We start from the raw sequence: 18,961 nt of genomic DNA on the forward strand, positions 1-18,961 counted from the left end.
TTGCTTGGGCTCATACACAGTTTTATTTCCTGTTGGTTTTACAGACAGTTCATCCTGCAAGCCCATTCCCTTGGAAAATCCAGAATGAGTGGGCACAGTGCTCCCCAGAGAAATGGAGGGGAGAGGATGGCTGCCAGGCAGAGGGCAGTTGAGGCACTTAGGGATTTACCCCGGCCCTGATGGAAAATCTGGTGCCCAGGGGAGGGGGAGAGGGCCTGGGCTGGGCTGGAGCCTCCCAGGTATTTCCCAGAAGCCCCTTCAGGAACTATCACCTGGACTCTAGTCATGTTGTGACATCCTGTGGTGGCAGGAGCACAGGGTATGAGGGAGAATTTGGGTGACAGGGCAGTGCTGTGGCCGGCAGTGTTCAAGGCCTTGCCCCCTAAGGACCTGGCGTGGGGCTGGAAGAGGGGATCAATAGCGCCTTCCAGCGTCCCAGCAGCCTCCCCTGACGTCCTTCTGGGTCCTTCTCTGGGTGCAGAGCTCGGGCCTGGGGAAGACAAACACTCACCCTCCACCCTGGCTGCTCCTCTCCTCAGAGCCTGCCCTCTGATGTTCTTGCTCAGCCCACGAGAGCCCGGAATGTGGCTGCATGTTATCAGACATCAGCACTGAAGGAACCCGAGAGCCTCCAGCCCACCTTTCCCCCTTTGCCTCAGAGAGGGGCAGTGACTGCTCCAAGGTCACATGGCCAGTGACAGGCAGGACTGAGAGTGGAGCCCAGGGCTACCGTTGGCTACTGTCTCCCACTCCTACCTGCCTCCTCCTGTCACTCACAGGTCTTCTGGGCACACAGGAGATCTGGGGGGTCTCCCAACGGCCGTTCTCTTGGCATCGGATCAGCGGCAGATTGCGCTGGGCCAGTCCTTCCCTGCACCGGTAGCGAAGCACTGTGTCCACCTCATAGCGCAGCCGTGGGCGGCCAAACACTTGAGCCAGGGGCAGCTCCGGTGGTGGCCCACAGGACACTGCAAAGGAAGATAGTTAGGAACTGGGAGCCTGGCTCTGTGGGTGACAGTTCCCAGAATCTCCATGGGGAAGAGAAAAATGGGCCACAACATGACAAAAAAAATTAGGGATTCAGAGTGGACCCATATAACTTGTTAGCTCTCCCATGGTCTGGAACACGTTGTGACTCCTCTATGTAGCCTTGCACTCTCTGTCTACAAACATCAGTTGCCCTGGTCCCCTAACCCACCCCTCCACTTCCTTGCTGGGACCCTCCTTTGCCTGCCCTCACCCAGCCCCATCTTGCAGGTGTAGGACAGGTGGTAGTTGCAGGGCACATCACTCCATTGTCCCTGATCATGCCACACCATGACCACGCAGTTCTCTCCAGACAGGAAGTAGCTGTCAGGCTGCCCAGGGTTCCAGTTCTCATAGAGCTAGGGGGACGGAGGAGGTGGTGAGGAGCTCCTACACCAGGAGTACCGGGAGAGGGCCTAGAGGATCTGGGGAGGAGGACGGGTGTGCGGGGCCCCAAGAGAGGGAAGGCTAGGGCTAGGGAGTAGGGGACCTCCCGGGGAAGGGGAAAGGAGAGGGCAAGGACTTTAGGGGAGGGAGAATGGGAGCCAGAAGGGAAGAGAGAGGACACAAGGAAGGGAGGAGAGCCCAGGGAGAAGAGGCAAAGGGCACGAGAAAGGGAAGGAGGCCGGAAAAAGAAGGGGGCAGGGTCAGGAGGGGTGGGGGCGGTAGGGAACAGAAGTGCTTAGAGGAAGTGAGCTAGACGGCGGGGGGTGGGGGTCGACTGGGGCCTCTCACCAGGGGGACGCCATCCGACCACAAGAAGTCGCCTTCAATGGTCCTATCGTTGAGCCCGATCCACTGGTACTCCCGGTACCGGTCTAGGGAGACGAAGGGGTGCAGTGAGCGCCATCGCCAGCAGATGGCGACCGTTCCCCGCTCCCGGGCGGTCTGCGGTGACTGCCTGGGAAACCCTAACCCGCGATCCAGCACCCGCCCTTCCCGGGTTCTTCTACCTCCCTCCAGTCTCTGCTCAAGGGCCAGATGGAAAGCAGGGAAATAGGGGTGGGAAAATAAGGAAGATATGAATCCAGGCTAGAAAAGGGGAGTTTTGGAAAAAGAGTAAAAATTTTTAACAAGATTGGAGTTGGAGTTGGGGGAGGCCGACGGAGGTCGGAGAGCTGAGAGGTTGGAGGGACTGGAGGCGGCCCCTTGCGCGGCGGCCCGGCCCACACAGGCGCACTCTACTGCGCGAACCTCCACTTTCCGTTCCCGAAGGCCACTGCCTAAGCGTAGGTTAGGGAAGGAGGGAGAGAGAACGAGAAGGCGAGTGAACGAGTGAGTGAGGGAATGCACGCTTGAGAAAACCAAGGAATGAGTGCATGGGTTAATGAGGAAGGCGGTTAGGCGAGTGAGAGGGAGAACGCATGGCGGGCGGGGGGTCCCTCCCACCCTGTCCCCAGCCCACTGTTGATGAAGTCCTGTTCCTCGGGCGTGCTGATGCTGGCCAGATGCGCGCCGTACATCCGGCACTGGGTCTCTGCCTCCTCCCAGCTCCTTCGTGTGGAAAAGTGTTTGTAGCAGGAGCCCTGGAAGGCGTCCCAGCCCGGGTTGCAGAAGCTAAGGCCTGCGGCACAGAAGGACGGGAATCTTAGGGCACCAAAACCCAGAGGGCCAGGTCCCCCTGGAAGGGGCTGGTCTCCTTCCACTACCGCAGGCTGAGAGGGGCGGGACTAAGGGGCGAAGGGGGTTAGTGTCAAAGAGCTAGTAGAGAATGAGGGGGCTAGCATGAGCCTAGAGGGGCTCTTGGGCAGGGGCGCTGGTGTCTTTTATGAGAGACAGGGACCAGGGTGAGGGATGGAGTTCTGGGCTGAGTCTCCATCGTACCGAGCAGTGCTCTCCTCTCCAGGAGAATGGAGCCTGTCATGTATTGACCACCGATTAAATGCCAGGAGTATGCTTTGCACTGGTCTCAAATGCACCCCCTATGAGAGGCATTTTGGTTTCACTTAGATAAGAAAATTGAGGGTAGGACTCAAAGAAGTTATGCAACTTGCCTAAAACAGGGACTCATTAATGACAAGGTCAAAACCAATGTCCTCCCTCCCCCTTCCAGAAGCAGCACGTTGTGGCAGAGTCCAGGCTTCAAACCTGTGCCCCATCCCTCAACACTCACCAACATCGCACAGGTCCCCCCCATAGCCAGGCAGACATAGGCAGCGGATCCCTTCCTCCTCTTCCAAGCATGTCCCACCATTGTGGCAGGGGCTGGGGACACAGTCACCTGAGAGGGGGAAAGAAGTGAGGCCGGGGGAGCGAGGCAGCCCGACTCTACAGCCTGAGCCCTCCAGGAGAGGGTGCAGAGGGTCCCCCAGCCCTGGTCTCTCTGTCCTGAAAGCTATAACAGCACCCTAAAAGTGCTCCCTAGAGACTGTCTCTGGTCACAACCCAGCCCTGAGTTCTGGGTTTCTTTCCTCTTCCCGCTCCCCACTTCAGCACTGGCTCGGCCTTGTGCAAGCCACTGTTATGGCCACCAGTGTGAGCCCAGCCCAAAAGGGACTGGGGAGAAGTGGCCAGGAGGGCCCTCAGAACCCAGACCCATGATGGAGAAAGATACTGGGCACAGAAAGTTATAGCTCTAAACTCTTATCTGGCTTCTGTGTGACATTGGGCAGGTCATTTTCCTTCTTTAGGCTTGGAGTTTAGCCCCACACCCCCTTGCCTTTGTGCCAGGTCCCAGCACAGTTCTGTATAGTCCAGGTGGAATGAATGGAAGTGAAGGAGGGAACAGAAGGATTACCATAGCAACAGTGGAGGGTGGTCTCCCTTGACTGCTCCTGAGACCTGATATTGGTGTGGTCAGGTGAATACTAACCATTCTTCCTGCTGTCCACTGGGCAGTCAGCCAGCCCCAGAAGTTGTTAGTGGAGATCCAGCCCACTTTCCTCACTCTAGGCCCTGCCCTTTCTCCCCCAGCTTAGGAACTAAGTTGCAGCAGCTCCCATTGTCCTGCAGTGCTGACTGGCCTCATACATGCAGCTTTCTCTCAACATCACCCAACCTCTCACCTCCCCTTCTTATATCCACAGACTCTTCCACTTACTAGTCTCCCTCTCCCAACTCCACTTTGGGCCTTCTGCAGGTTCTCCAACCTAGAATCCATCTCACTCCTTCCTTCTGGCTTCCTCTCCTCCAGGCAGTCCTCTTAGACTAACACACTACCCTGAAGGTCTGCAATCTGTTGCCTGGCTCTAGCTCCATCTGGCTAAGCCATCTGCTTTACTGGACTTTTTTTCTATGGATCCTGGGGTAGGATGTGGCTGTGCTTAAGATGCGCTTGGGTGCTATAGGAGCTGTCAGTTTCCAATTCTTTCTGGTTCAGATGACCCAGGGGAAGATGGCTCCACAGAACAACTGTGTAGGTCATGGCCCTCAGCGATGGTAAGGTCAAGGCCCTCAGCCATGGGAGGCAAAACCACTCCAGGGCAGAACCCTTCAGACTTTACCATCCACCTCTAGAAGCCATGGCCAAGGCCCACAATGCTTCACGCTGGCCTGGCCACAGATCCCACTGCCTGGTGAGAATCAGTAGGGGTGGAGAGAGGAGAAGCTGGAGTCGATTCAAAGAATTTTGCTGGGATGACCTATCTGTTTTGGGTGAAATGAATCAGCTTTTCCAGCACCACTCCTCCTGTCATCTTCCCTCCTGCCAATAGTTTCTTCCCAGCTGGTAGGGCTGCCCACCTCCCAACCCCAGAGGAAGAGGTATTTCATTTAACCCATTAAGCACCAGGCCCCACAGAGGGTAGAATCCTGAACTTCCTCCCATTCCTCACACTTTCCTGTCCCTCCTATTGTCCTTTCTGCTCCTTCCCATTCAACCCTCCAACCCTGGGGGACAGAGGTTCTCAAACTTTGTCTTTGGTCCCCTACCCAGGCCATGGGTCCCTCCCCTTGGCTGTGGGCTACAGAGCCTGAACCCAGCACAGGCAGAGTCAAGTGAAGAATGCTTCTTCTTGTCATCTTCCCTCTCCCTTTTTGGGGACAAGTACTCTGCACAACCAGAAAGTTTTCTCTTCCTTTCCATTGAAACAGCAGTCAAGGAGACCTCCCACTTACCCTCCAGGTGGGGGAACTAAGATACTGTAGATACCTCCAGTTGTGCTCCTTTTCCCGCCAAACCCCCTCCCTATTCCCCACAGGGCTGAACTCCAAGGCCAATTGTGCAGGGACCTAACAGTTGACATGGGTAAGCCTGGGTGGGACACAGGATGTGATCCATCTAAGACAGGGGTCCTAGGGTTGAGGGAATCCCAGTCTTCCCCAGGGACTTCCACTGGGAATCTTAGCCTTCCTGAGTAGGGAGGGCTTCTCTCAGACCCCAGAACCTGACTCCTTCCTTCGCACTCTCCATCACTTGCTCTTCAATCTGTGTCTTCTCCAGCATTAGGTACTTTGAGACCCTTTGGGTTTGGGGAGGGTGAAGCCATTCCTTCTGGAGAGTAGGGAATGGTCATTAGTGCAGGAGTTAGTGGAGAAGAGGAAAGCTGTAGGTAGTGGGATGAGCATTAGACACCACCCCCTGCTGAGATGCAGGGCTAGGGGATGGGGGTGAAGGCACCTGAATGCCAGGGAACTGCCTCTATGCTGAGAGACCCTCAGTTCCCTCAGTTACTATGACTCTTGGCACCACCAAGATGGACTGGAAGTGAATATAAATGCACAACCCATGCACCCTGGGCTGCAGGGGTTTCTCCTCATCAGGAGTGAGGGACTGCAACTCCCAGCACTGCCTCAGACTATGGATGATGACTTCTCCAGGAGTAATGTGTACAGTCACATTTTGGAATTTCAGCAGCCAGGAAGGAAAGTGTAGACGGGCCTGAGAAGGAGAGGCTGGGGGAACAATGAGGGCTGTTAGACTGCCAGGACAGACAAGGGGAGAAGCTGAAAATGAAAAAGGAAGAGAGGCCAAGACACACACACACAGAGGGAGAGACATGAAGCCAGAGAAGAAGCATCCAAGTGCTCCTCATGACACAGACCCATGGAATGAGAGGGATGGACAGCAGGAGATGGAGACAGAGGGTACCAGAGCTTGGTTACAAAGCGGTTTAATAGAGATTTATTTCCAAGGCTTGTTTTCCATGAAACAGTCAAAAAATACTTCACAGAAGTAGTTGCTTAAGGCTCTGTGGGGGTACGGGTTCTCCTGGACTCCAGAGGTTGGGGGATGGGGAAGGGACTCCCAGGCTTCCCTGAGATCAATGGGAGGCAGCTAAAGGGGACGGCACACAGGAGGAGGAAGGGAGTAGCGGAAAATAGGCTGAGCCCTGAAGACTGCAATAGGTGATGAGGACCCCTGGAGAGGCCTGAGGATGCTCTGTGGGACTGGTGAGATGTGAGCCACAGGTGGAGGGCCCAATGGCAAGGAAGGGTCACAGATGGTCAGTGGCAGGGCTGGGGTCACAGGGTGAAGACTCGGAGAGCTGGGATGGAAGTCACAAGGTGGGTATCCGAGATTGGAGACCCATAGGTAAAGGTGGGTAAGAGAATGAAGGCAAAGGACAGGAGAGTTTGGGATGATGGTGGGTTAAAGGACTACAGGTCAGGTGACCCAGAGTTGCAGGGGGAGGAAAAGGAGTAGGGTAGAGAGGGCAGTTGAGCCTTGGGCAGAATTACCTGATGCGGGGACCACGGCCACTCCACCTCGGCTGGCGCTGTCAGTGGGCAGCACTGGCTGGGCCTGCACTGAGGTCCCTGCCGGGGCAGTTCTTCCAGAATTATCTTCAGAGGGGGCCTCCAGCTCCCTGGTACCCTCAGGGGCCCGTGTGGCTGGAAGCAGGGAAGGGGCACCCTCAGAGCTTCCTGTCTCCTCGCTCTCTCCTCGAGGGACCCCAGATAGCTCAGGACCACCGGTTTCCTCCCCCGCCTCTCTTGCCCCAGCCAGAGTGGAAGGTGATGGGGATGCTAGGTTCCTCTCCCTGGGAGAGGGCAGAGTCTCAGTAGGTGGTCCATGGACCCTTGGAGGCCTGGGAGTTTCTGACTCTCCATCAGGAAGTGGTGATACACCAGGCTGCAGGACTGCCCTTGCTGGCGCCTGAGAGAGTGACTCCTGGGCTGCTGGCTCAGTGGGGAGAGAGACCTCAGGGCCCGGGCTGTTGAACTCGCTGGGCCATGCCCACAGAGCCTCATCCTCCACCTCTTCCTCCTCTTCTTCTTCCTCTTTCTCTTCTTCATCTTCATATTTCTCTTCTTCCTCCAATGCCTTGCCTTCCTCTTCTGAGAACACCGTGGGCGGGACCATGGATTGAGTTTCAAATTCTAAGCAAAGCACAAACGGTTCAGCACCAGGGACAGCGCCCGCCCGAGGACCGAAAGAAAAAAGGGAAGGGGAGAAAAGTGGGGCTGGGGAGGGTGAACCCTGGGGAATAGGGAAGAGCCCGCCCTGAGGACGGGTGATCCTTGCTCCACACTGGAAGAACTTGACCCCAGCTACGTTGTTGAGGCAACACTTGAGAAGGCTCTGTGAGCCATCATTAGCCCCGGAGAACATGATCATTGCATCTCCCTCCTACTCTGTCAAAACTCTAGTCTGTTTTGGGTGTGTGAGGTGGAAGAGGGACCAAAGAAGGGAGGCCACGCCTTTCCAGGGCGCGGCTCCTTGGTGCAAGCATCTCTAGCTCCATAGAGTTGGGGGTGGAATTTACTGGAAAAACAAAGGTTGGGAGAGGGACAGGAAAGGTGCCCTGCACCCCTGAGCTGCTGAGCAAGGACAGGGCAGAGTCATGCCATCCATGACGTGAGCATCAACCTAGGCTTGCCTCTTCTGCCCCCAACTTCTTTCAATCAAGACGTCCTTAGGATAAGGGATTTGAGTTACCTGGGACTGTCCTAGGGGCCTCTGCTGGGTCTTCTGGAGTGGAGCTTCCACCTCCTCCGTCTTCCATGATGGGGATGGAGTAGATGGCCCCACGGGATTCGCTCTCCATAGCTTCCTGAGGCAGCTGCAGTTCCTCCAGGGTCTCTGTCACTGTGACGATGGCCTCTAGTCCATCAGAGGCTGGGTCGGAAGCTGGGTTGGAGGCCTCAGGAATGGCAGAAGGCTGGGCTGAGTCTGTGGCAGGAGGAAAGTATTGATGCGAGGCTGAATAGGTAGCTCTGCCCTCCCAGGTCACAACCTGCACCAGGGAATTCTCTCAATTCTCTCACATCTTCCCAGTGGAGCACCTACTGGGGCGCAGGGAGCATCCCAGAACTTCATCACTCATTTCTCAAGCATTCATCAAGTGCCTACTGTGTGTCATGCCAGGCATTCTCCTGGGCACTGAGGATACAGTGTAGAACGAAACAGCAAACCTCCTACCCTCAAGGGAAATTATATTCTAGAACAGACGACAAACAAACATATATTATAATGTTACAAGATAAAGAACACTTGAGCAGAGTCAGAAGATAGAATGATGGAAAGTACTACTTTGGAGTGGTCAGGAAAGGCTCAAGTGAGAGATATTCCCTAGGGGGAGGGGCTGGAGCCAGCAAGATGGATGAAACAGCTTCAGTACTTTGGGATCTTGGGCTTGGGGCAAGGTGTGAGGGGTCCCAGCCATCCCCAAATTCTTTTATTTTTTAGACAGAGTCTCGTTCTGTCACCCAGGCTGGAGTGCAGTGGCACAATCCCGGCTCACTGCAACCTCTGCCTCCTGGATTCAAGTGACTCTCCTGTCTCAGCCTCCCAAGTAGCTGGAACTACAGGCATGCGCCACCACTACTGGCTAATTTTTGTATTTTTAGTAGAGACAGGGTTTCACCATGTTTGCCAGGCTGATCTTGAACTCCTGGCCTCAAGTGGTCCACCCACCTTGGCTTCCCAAAGTGCTGGGATTACAGGCGTGAGCCACTGCACCCAGCCTCCAAAATTCTTGAAATAGGAGGGGAGAGGCTTGTCATTTCATCAGGATAGCTGGAGGGCAGAATGCAGGAATAACTTCAGGCACTACCTGAAGATCTCAGTGGTGGGGCAAGTAGGCTAGGGAAAGGGCCACCTCCTTCTGGGACCTACTCCCTTCAAATAACCAGAAGTTTAGAATGGTTTACTTGTCCTCTGGGGAAGGGAGCCAAGAGCAGAACACCAATGAAGTGAAGGTGGAATTGGGCTAAGAAAAGCCCTGAAGGCCGTCTGTGCTCAGCCAGGCAAGACAGGACAGTGAGTCCCTGCCCTTATCACCTGCTCCAGTGAGCCTTACTCCTCACCAGACCTTGTGTCCTTGCTGCCTCTGTCGTCCACCAATTGTGTCCCAACTGTAGTCATATTCCCGCTCCCCTGACCCTCCTCATGATCCAGGCCATTTCTTTCCAAAACAGTGCTTGGCTTGGCACACAATCATAGCCAGTACACAGAAGTTTTAGCTATTACTACTACTACTACTACTACTACTATTACCCCTGTTCCAGGAGATCTTTTCAGATGGACCTGTCTTCCTATGGACTTTTACTTGCCCACCCCTCCCCAGCCCCCAGCCAGATATGTCCACAGATCTGTCCCAATGGTAGTAATGCTTTTCTCTCAGTCTCTCCTCATCCCGGGAGTGAAGCATCTTGTCTTCCCTTTGACTGGGGGTTCCCATGGCAAAAGCTGTGTCTTCATCCTTCAGACCAAGTGCTCCCTTAGGGGGAAGGCTGTGTCTGCTCCTTCCGTTTCTGCTTCCACCTCTTGTAACAGCATTTCAGGCTTACAACTGGGGAAGGACCCAGACACCCCATGGCAATGCCTGTCTTATTGTCAGTTACCCTTGGCCTCGGCCTTTTGCCTCTGAGGGTCCCAGAAACTGCCTCCCCCTCAGCTCCCAACATAAGATATGGGCAGGTTTGGGTGCAGTGGCTCACACCTATAAATCCCAGCACTTCAGGAGTCCAAGGTAGGCAGATTGCTTGAGCCCAGGAGTTCAAGACCAGCCTGGGCATGTGGCGAAACTCCATCTCTACAAAAATTTGCTAGACATGGTGGCATAAATCTGTGGTCCCCCCTACTCCAGAGGTTGACATGGAAGGATCCCTTGAGCCCAGGGAGGTTGAGGATACAGTGAACCATGATCGCACCACTGCACTCCAGCCTGGGGAACAGAGTGAGACCCTGTCTCAAAAAAACCCGAAAACAAACCATAAGACGTGGGCAGAAAGCTATCTCTATTCCCAACTGTGCTTAAGGTCCTGCTCCCTTTAGGGGGAATTGAGTCCATCCACCAGTATTTGGTAGTTAAAGATCTGACACTTTCTTAAGCTATAGTTTCTGGAAATCCTCCAGAGGGCTCCTGAGGGCATTTGGTTGTTGACCGGAAGAACTTGAGCAGATTACTCATTGAATTCACAGAATGTTGGTCAACTCTGCTCTGCCAATAAGCTGGCAGGAAATGGGAGCTTATTCAGCAGCCCAGCTGGAGCAAACAACGCATGGTCTACTGGTGGGAAGGCAGATAAGGAGAGGCCAAAAGGTGAGCACTCCTTGGGCCAAACAGCTGACAGACACCACACCAGAGGGCATGCCCAGATTTAGAACCCTAGATGACAAGCTGGATTTCACCCACGACCCCTTCAGGCAAATGGCAAAGCCCTGAGCTAAACTGATCAGACTAGGGTAGGATTTTTAGGGCTCAACTTTGCCTTTCTGAGATTGGTCTCAGCTTCTGCAGGGAGGTGGGCTCACCTCGGAAGCAGTAGACGTTGAAGCGGCTGTGCTTATTGGGGAAGCCAGTCTGGTTGGGGAAGAGGAAGAGAGTCTTGACACCAGGCAAGCCCCCACCACAGCGCTGGCTGGGTGTGACAATGGGGTAGCGCACACTGCCATCAGCCAGCCACCCTGGGCTGCAGCGGTCCAGGCCACCGTCCCAGGCGGCATACAGCTGGCCCGTGGTGGCAATCTCTGCACCCCGCTCCTGGCAGTACGCCCGTGCTTCCTCCAATGTCAGCTTTTCTGGAGGATCACCCAGGAACAGTTCTCCTAGGTGGAGAAGAGAAGACTGGGTTACCAGGCAGCTGGTAGCTCCTTCCACTCTGGTCTCCCATGGGAACCCTGGGCAAGCTTCTCCAGTTCCCTCATCTGTGGCAGGGAGTCAACTACTCTAGGATCAAAATCAGAATAGAACCTCAAGATGGACATTAGAGCTCAAAGAGATGGAGCCCAGACTTCTCATTCTGCAAAGCCATGCACAGAGACCACCCAGCAGGTGGTAGATGAGTTAAACTCGGTATCCTGCCACCTGGCTGAGACTTTGATCATGAGCTTGCCTCTGTGACAGTGTTTGGAGAGAAGGACACCAATTTTCTCCTTACTCCTGCTTGCACCCTTAAACTTAGGAGGGATAGTAAAGTCCTGCCGAGGCCCTGGGAGGACCTATGGGCAGCATGGGGGGGTAGGAGATTGTCCCCTGGGAACTTCTCACTCCTAATCACCATTTAGGTCTTCAGCATAACAGTAGACATCATAGAGGTCATCCGGGTCCACCACACCATAGTTCCGGACCCCGGGGAAGCCATCCATGTCTCCGTAACAGGCCTCTCGTGGGGTCTGGATGGGATACCTGGGGAGGAAGGACAGAATCACTTAGTACAGATGCTTTCACCAGGGAGCCAGCCCATATTGACTCTACTGAACCCCACTGCCACCACAGTGCAGCCACTTGCTGACAGCTCGCTGTCCTCCTAGCTCTACAGGGATGCACATGCTCAGGGTCCTCACCTCCCCTCCTCAGACCAGCCTCATCCCCCAGAGGCAAAGAGCCCTGCGTGCCCAGCCTGACGCATCAGGCAGCACCCGGCAGAAGAGGGGCCATGGCCACCTCAGGGGCAAATAGAAGCCCCAGTCCACAGCCCCTGCCCACCTCACGGTCTGATCCGACAGCCAGCCAGCATCACATTGCTCATAGCCCCCAAGGTAGGCGGCATAGAGCTGCTCCGGGGTGGCGATGTGGGCTCCAATGCGGGCACAGGCTTCCTGGGCCCCAACAAAGGAGAAAGCGTAGCGGGCAGAGCCCTCTCGGTAGAGAAAGACGACCCCTGTGGGGCAGAGAGGACCCCGGAGCCAGGTGAGCACCCAGCACACTGGCCTCCCCTCACCCTCCTTGTCACTCCTCTGTACACAGGGGTAAAGTTCAATTGTGCTCACTCTACAGCATGAGGGACTTAAGTTAGATGGTGGGGAGAATTTCCTCTACCTGAAGAGAGAAAGGAGGCCTGTGTCTCCTCACTCTTTTTCCAAACCAGGCTGCGCCTTCCAGCTACGTTTGCTTCCCTCTCACACTGTGGGCTCCCCGAGGGCAAGACTCCTCCCTTCCCTCCCTCCCTCCCTCTGGGAACCTCCCTGCCCTCTCACCTTTCACCTTGACCTCCACAGCGTCGCTGCTGTCATCGATGCCGTGCTGGACCTCGCAGCGATAGATGCCTGAGTCGTTGGGGCGCAGCTCGCTCAGCGCCAGGGAGACATCGGTGAGCGACGCTGGGTACGCAGGCAGTGCCACGCGGAACCGGTAGGCCTCATTCACCTTGACGCGAACTCCCCGCGCCACCAGCACCTCTGCCTCCCGGCCCCCGGACAGGAAAGTCCACTTGACCCGCGGAGATCCCAGCACGGCCCGGCGGCTCGGCGGCGGCCGCAGGTAGTGGACGTGGCAGGGGATGGTGAGGGCCCCACCAAGCACACCCTGCAGTGGCGCGTGACCGGAGATGCGCACGCGAAAGGCGCGGTCCTCTGTGAACGGGTGGAGCCGGCTAGAACTTAACGCTGTAGACCCTCAGAGTCCCACCCGGTGGGCTGCAAGCCCCGATCCAGGATCCCTCCTTCCAGCCCCAGGATTCCCCGGCCCCTCTAGAACCAGGGGCCAGGGTCCTGCAGCCCTACCTCTGGGTCCTCCAGGACCATCACGGTCTCCAAACCCATCCCCCAAAGTCTCCCAGTCAATTCTGCCCCCGGATTCCTTGCCCTGCTCTCAGAGTGTTCCACTTCCTCTCCAAAATTCCTAGACCACACCCCAGGGTCCTCCAACCTCGCCCCCTGAGTCCTCCAGCCCAGTTTCCCGGTCTGCTCCCTTTAAGGCCTCCTTCAGGGTTTCTCCCAGTCCCACCCCTTTCCCACCTGCTAGCTCCAGGATCCCCTATCCTCCACCTTAGGGACCCAAAGCCTTGCACCCAGTGCCCCTCGCTAGTCCTGCCCCATGATTTCTCCAATCTACCAGATGCTCACAGCTCAGCCTTTATTTCCAAGTGTTCCAGCCTGGACTCTTCCCCACAACCCTCCCCATTCTCTCTCTTTCTGGGGCCCCTAAGCCTGGAAGCAGTTGGTTAGGACTGAACAAGACAGAGATGGTGACCCCCAGTGGGGTTGCTCACCTGAGCTGTCTCCTTCCAGAACATCTGCTAAAGCTGCAGGAGCCTGGGCCAGGACCAGGGCTGCCAGCAGGGGCAGGAGTAGCTGGGCCATGCTGCAGGCTGACAGAAGGACATGAGAAAGAAAGATGGGGTTAGACTTCAAGATGGACTTCCCCCGGCTCCCTACTACACCCATGTGGGTTCACACATATCCTGGCTCCAGAAGTCCCCTACCTTCACATCACCAGGGACTCTCTGTTTCTGATCCCCATCTTCCCACCAAGGGATTCCTTCTCAGAACCAAGACCCGAGTCCTAGTCAACTCACTGTGTGACCTAAGCCAGCTCCTTACCTTCTCTGGGCCTTTATTTTCTTATTTATAAAAGAGCATCATCATTACTACCTCCATGAGTTGTAATGGAACCATGTGCTTTGAGAGTGTTTTGTATCTTAAAACTCCTGTACAAATGTATAGCACCAGGCACACAGTAGGAGCTCAGTATATAGCATGAATGGTGGGTGCTATTATACTCAGAATTCTGTCTGCTCCTCCCAGTGCCAGACTCCTTCCTTGAACCCAGAGCCTTCTCCCATAGTGCCTCTCTAGCCTTTCCTGCCTTCTAGACGGTCCCTGCCTCCATGGACATCATACTCACCTGGCCTTTTCCAGGAGGGCCTTCTAGACTGAACACAAGTAAGCACAACTTCTCTTGAGCTCACCATCTCCTCTACCTCCTCCCCACCATTATTTGTAAGGAAACTCTTCTCTTTACTCCCCGACATTCTCCATCCCCCTTCCTTGGCTGCCTCCTCCCTTCTTCTTCCCAGCCTCTCCTTTCTGCCTGGCACGGGCTTTCCCACCGGAACTCTTGGCTCAGAAATCAGTTGGGACAAAGCCCCTGTCTCTGCCAGTCTGGCCTCTGTCCAGCCCCTCCCTTCCCCCACCCTAACTTTTGTGAAAGCCTTGGGCTGGAGGGTGGACTAAGGGGGGTGAGAATAAATGGGAGGGGCTACCCCTTCCTACCCCTGGCTATCAGAAACTGTAGAACCCAGAATATTCCTCGAAGCGCTTACACTGTCATAAAAAGGATGTGGCCTGACATTGAGAAATGGAGACTCAGGCTCAGAGAAGGATAGGGCTGACCCTGGATCCCTAGCAAAGAAAAGTCAGGCACGAGGGCAATGTGCTCCCAGGAGAGAAGGCTCAGAGCTACATCATCTATAAGGGTTGGGCTAAACTTAGAAGAGCATGGAGATCCAGGTCTGCCATGGAATAGGCCAATGATGCAGCAAGAGAATTGAAGGTTAGACTATAGGCAGGACTCCTAGAAATCAGGTTTATTCCACTGGCTGTGCACTCCCATTCCAGGCCCACTGTTTATCCCCCATCTTCCCTGCCCTCTCAGCCTCTGCCTTCATACCTGCCCCTGTACTTTCCTAAGCCTGAGCTGATGGGAAATTTCCTACTTTCCCCAGATCCTCCCACCTCCCTGCCATCATAACCTCCATCTCCCCCACTGTGTCTTGGTATCATTTCCTAGGGTCAGAGTTGGGAGAGGGGTGGCACAACCAGATGTTTAGGGCCTCCCTCTGACCTTTGAGAGGGAGGAGGTTCTTGATGGGGCCAGATTAGAGGTGCTGAAACCAGCTCCAGGCATGGGGGTGCTTGAGAGGACTGTTCTGGGGCTGGAGTGGGGACCATTGGGCATGAGCAGCCAGTGCCCACCGGGTGCTGGGAAGACTGTTTGCCATGCATCTGAGCTGTGCCAAGGCCTGGGCCCGGCCCCCTTCTGGCGCCCTCCCTCCCTTCTCTCTGGGCTGGAGCTGGAGTTGGAGCTGCTCACAGACCTGGCTCCCATCTCTCTGACAGGCGGCCCAGAAACCCATATAGTTGGAGTCACTTTGGGGCCAACACCCTGTACCACTCTTTCACCTCTGTTCTGACAGTGGGAGAGTGATAGAAGAGGGTCTAAGGCCAATGAGGACCTAACTGCTCTGGAACATGGAGGGCAACCTACCCTTGACCCCAAAAATGGCAGTCATTGACCAGTGACGCCAAGAGGGCAGCCCCGTGCAGTTCTCAGAGAGCTCTGCCTCTCCAGTCTCGGTCCTTAGCCTCCCAGGTGCAGCTAGGAGCCCGGAGGAAACTCAGACTTCCCCACATCTGTACCAGCCTCGGAACCCAGGGGTCCAGGGTTCTGTGGCCTTCTCTATCCCACACACCACTCACCTCCATTTCATCTTCTCTTCCTCCAGAGCAGGCCACACCTCTCCGTCTCTAACCCGGAGAGCTCAGCAGTCATGCTGTCCCTTCCCTTGATGCCACAACATCCCCCTCTCTGTTTCTGCTCCAGCCTCTTTATCTCTGCCCTTGTTTTGAATTTCTTGAGCTGTTCAGGAAACTTTCCTCTTGTCACATCGTTTCTGTCTGATCCTGGATGTCCATCTCACTCACAGTCTTCGTAGACCCAACTCAGAGAGTTAAGACCAGGTTCTCTCTCTCTCTCTCTCTCTCTCTCTCTGTGTGTGTGTGTGTGTGTGTGTGTGTGTGTGTGTGTGTGTGTGTGTGTGTAGGCATGCACATCCACCACCTCCATGCTGAACACCCATCAGCTGGCAGCCAAGGCCTGTCCCATAGGAACTGAGCTCCAGCACTCAGCAGGGTCAGCAGGGAGGCACCAAAGAAGCCAGAGCTTTGGCTATAGCAGGAGTGAAGCTCTCTGCTACCCCCTTAGCAGCTTCATGAGGAGCAACATGAGCCTACAAGATATCAGCGGGGCCTTAGGGCCTGTAGGAGTAATTGCAATTATCATATAAATAGTCCTTTTTATTGGAAGCACAACTAATAATACTATTAGCAATGTCACCAGCCGAGCTGTTGCAGATCCCTCTCGTATAGAGTCTGAAATGTGGATGATGCTGTCATAAATAGCAAAGTTAGCCATAACAACACAGGCATTGGTAATACTGTGGGTGGGTCTATGGGTAACACTGTTCCCTGATCTTACTGTTATCATCTGCAATCTAAGTAATGCAGATAATAATGGTGCCCCTCAGAATTGATGCCAATCTCTTGGTCCTATTAGAACCATGTAGGCAGAGCTATTCTAATAGGTGGGGGAATACAGGATATGGAAATACCTGGGAGAGGGAATTCCCAGGCCCTTGGGAATTGGACTTCCTGGCAGTGCTAGGAAGGAATGCAATAGTGGTAACGGAATTCCAACTAATAGCTGGAATATTGCTAATGTCTACCTGAGCCAGTTCTCCTAAATGCTTCCTGTGGATAGCCTCAACTGTGAGAAAAAGATTATTTATATTTTGCTCATTACACCAATGAGGAACCCGAGGTTCAGGGAAGTCAACTAACTACCCCAAGGTCACAGAGCAAGGAGCCGAGTTGGGATTCCAGCCGAAATGGGCACCCCGACCACCTCCTAGAGTGGCTCTGATCGGCTGTCTTGCCGGACTACAGTAAGGTGTCCCCAGAAGGGTTGCTGGCCGCTGCTCCTGGAGCTGCCTGCAGCGTGGGGAACGGAGGCAGGGACTGATCCCGACCGCTACCGCCCTGCCTGGGACAAGGTCGGAAATCCAGGGGGCCGCGCTGGGACAGGAGCGCGCAGCAGGGAAGACACGAGGACCCTAGGGGTTGCTGATCAGACTGCGAGCAGCAGGGGGGCTGCCACTGGCAGAGCTGGAAGCGTGTAGATCAGAGATGGCAGCAGCAGCTGCGGGAGCTCGGGGCTGTCCGGCAGCCTACCCCGCTGCGGTGTCAGGAGTCGACGAGTTGGGTGCCCCAGAGCCTCGAGGCAAGGGCTGACAGGCGGGGGGCGCAGACCAGGCGGGCACTCCCTTCTCTCTGTCCCCGACCCCAGGGCGGGCGGCGGGGCTGCGGAGGCACTCACCTACCCAGGGCTGGGGTTGGGGCGCGGCACTGAGAAGTTTGTAGCCTCCTCCGGGGGTCTCCTCCGGGTCTACGTCTGGGTCCTGCAGCTGCAGCTGAGACTGCGGCGGGGACTGCGCGAGCTCAAGAAGAGGCTGGGGCCGCAGGACATTCGGAAGAGGGCGCCGGCCCTCCCGGCACCGCACAAAACCCCCTTTCTTCCCCCCGCCCCTGCCCCGCCCTCCCCGGGGCCACCCCCACCCCCTGGTCGGGAGCGCGGGGGGCTCGGGACGGTCACGGGACCCGCTGCCTTCTTTGCGTTGGCTCCCGGCGGCAGCGGCGAAAGCAAGGACGAGCGAAGTAGGACATCGTTCAGCGGATGAGAAGCCGAGGGCTTGGGGGTGGGGGGGTGGGGGCAGGAGGAGCGGGGAGGGAGCGTTCGCTGAGCTAGAGGATGACGATGTTGCAGCTGGAGAGGTGGAAGTTGGACAACCAGAGGGACTTCTCGTTGGTCAAAGAAGGAGGAGGGATTCAATTAGACTGTAGGAAGTGGATGAAGGGAGAATGGGGGCTTTGATCCTGAAAAGAGGCACCCTTCCTAATAAAAATGGGAAGCTCTTTTCTGGAGGTAGAATGGAGTGCAAATGCCCGTAGCTACCTCCCTGGAGGCAGCTATGATTGGGCTTTGGCTCCTGTAGTGCTCCCACTCCCTGCACAGAGGAGGAGCTGACTTTGCAGCTGGAAGGATGGAGGTTAGACAGCAGAATCATGGGTTAAGCAAAGCAAGTCAGGAAATCTCTAGACCTGAGGTGGGGGTGGGGTGCGGGTGGCACTGTGAAGGGACATTACCAGTCATGCAAACCAATGTGCAAAATGCAGGCGTTGCTGGGAGCCCAGAAGGCCTACTGGCCAGGGCTGTGGATGCTGAATGTGCAGCCTGATGCCAGGGGGTGGGCCTTGAGTGCTGCCTAGCCAGGAACTCCTCAGTGCCCAGAATACCAATGACCCTCCTTTCCACCAGCTCCAGGGCCTCTCTGCTTCCCTCTCCTTTCCCAGGCTCTCTGCTTTTCCCTCCTCCCTCCTGGGACTGTAGGCAAAGCCCCTGGCATGGACAGTGGGCAGGACAGCCAGATGCCTAGATTCCCTCCCCTGGATACCAATACTGGCACCAAGGATAGCTTTGGAGGGCTTTGATCCCCATAATCTCCACAGCATCTTCAAAATACCCCAAGTAAAGTGAGGTGCGCTCAATGCAAATGCAGCCTCAAGGCAGATCCCCAGCCTTCCATCTAGACTGCACCCTAGGTCCCTCTTGGGAACTCTGGACTGCTCCCCACTGAATGTGCCAGCGCCCCCACTCACCACTGCCTGGCTTTCACTCCCAGCGCTATGGACTTGGTTTCAAAGGGCTTTGAGAAGCTCACAAATAAAACCCACTCCAAATCTTTGAGGATCTAAAGGGAAGATTCTGGCCCCTTCTCAGAGACCCATCTACTGTAGGAACAGGACAAGAAGACCTGGGGGATAGGGAGGGGTGGATGGTAAATTTCCTTACCGAGAAAAATGCAGGCTGGGTGCGGTGGCTCATGCCTATAATCCCAGCATTGGAAGGCCAAGGCGGGCGGATCACCTGAAGTCAGCAGTTCAAGACCAGCCTAGCAAACATGGTGAAACCCCATCTCTACTAAAAAAATACAAAAATTAGCCTAGTGTGGTGGTGGGCACCTGTAATCCCAGTTACTCGGGAGGCTGAGG

The 18,961-nt window shown here is 55.5% G+C and overlaps 1 protein-coding gene across 14 annotated transcripts; it reads right to left on the reverse strand.

The window, feature by feature from the left end:
* BCAN (brevican) lies at positions 1–17,387 on the reverse strand. 14 transcript variants are annotated; one of them, XM_074040688.1, is made up of 14 exons: positions 17,233–17,387; positions 13,345–13,443; positions 12,332–12,706; positions 11,841–12,015; positions 11,413–11,540; positions 10,667–10,960; positions 7,847–8,080; positions 6,646–7,287; positions 3,140–3,247; positions 2,432–2,590; positions 1,762–1,844; positions 1,241–1,385; positions 778–968; positions 1–490 (listed from the first exon to the last, which is right to left on the reverse strand). In XM_074040688.1, exons 2-14 carry the CDS (start codon positions 13,433–13,435, stop codon positions 383–385), a joined length of 2,733 nt encoding a protein of 910 aa, XP_073896789.1. In that variant the 5' UTR covers positions 13,436–13,443; positions 17,233–17,387; the 3' UTR covers positions 1–382. The 14 variants fall into 14 exon arrangements, 8 of the variants coding, with proteins under 8 accessions (XP_073896789.1, XP_015311095.3, XP_005541480.3 ...); XM_015455609.3 differs by having other exon boundaries at positions 757–968; XM_005541423.4 differs by having other exon boundaries at positions 17,229–17,387.
* Positions 17,388–18,961: the final 1,574 nt, after the last annotated feature.

Source organism: Macaca fascicularis, chromosome 1 (assembly GCF_037993035.2).
Source record: "Macaca fascicularis isolate 582-1 chromosome 1, T2T-MFA8v1.1".
NCBI lineage: Eukaryota > Metazoa > Chordata > Mammalia > Primates > Cercopithecidae > Macaca > Macaca fascicularis.

Coding starts and splice junctions, on each gene's coding strand:
- BCAN (XM_065544526.1), bottom strand. CDS start 14,106: ATGTCGGGGAGTAAAGAGAAGAGTTTCCTTACAAATAATGGTGGGGAG. Junction 13,444..13,979: donor GCCCTCCTGGAAAAGGCCAG/GTGAGTATGATG, acceptor TCCTTCTGTCAG/CCTGCAGCATGGCCCAGCTA. Junction 10,961..11,412: donor TTATGCTGAAGACCTAAATG/GTGATTAGGAGT, acceptor TTCTCCACCTAG/GAGAACTGTTCCTGGGTGAT.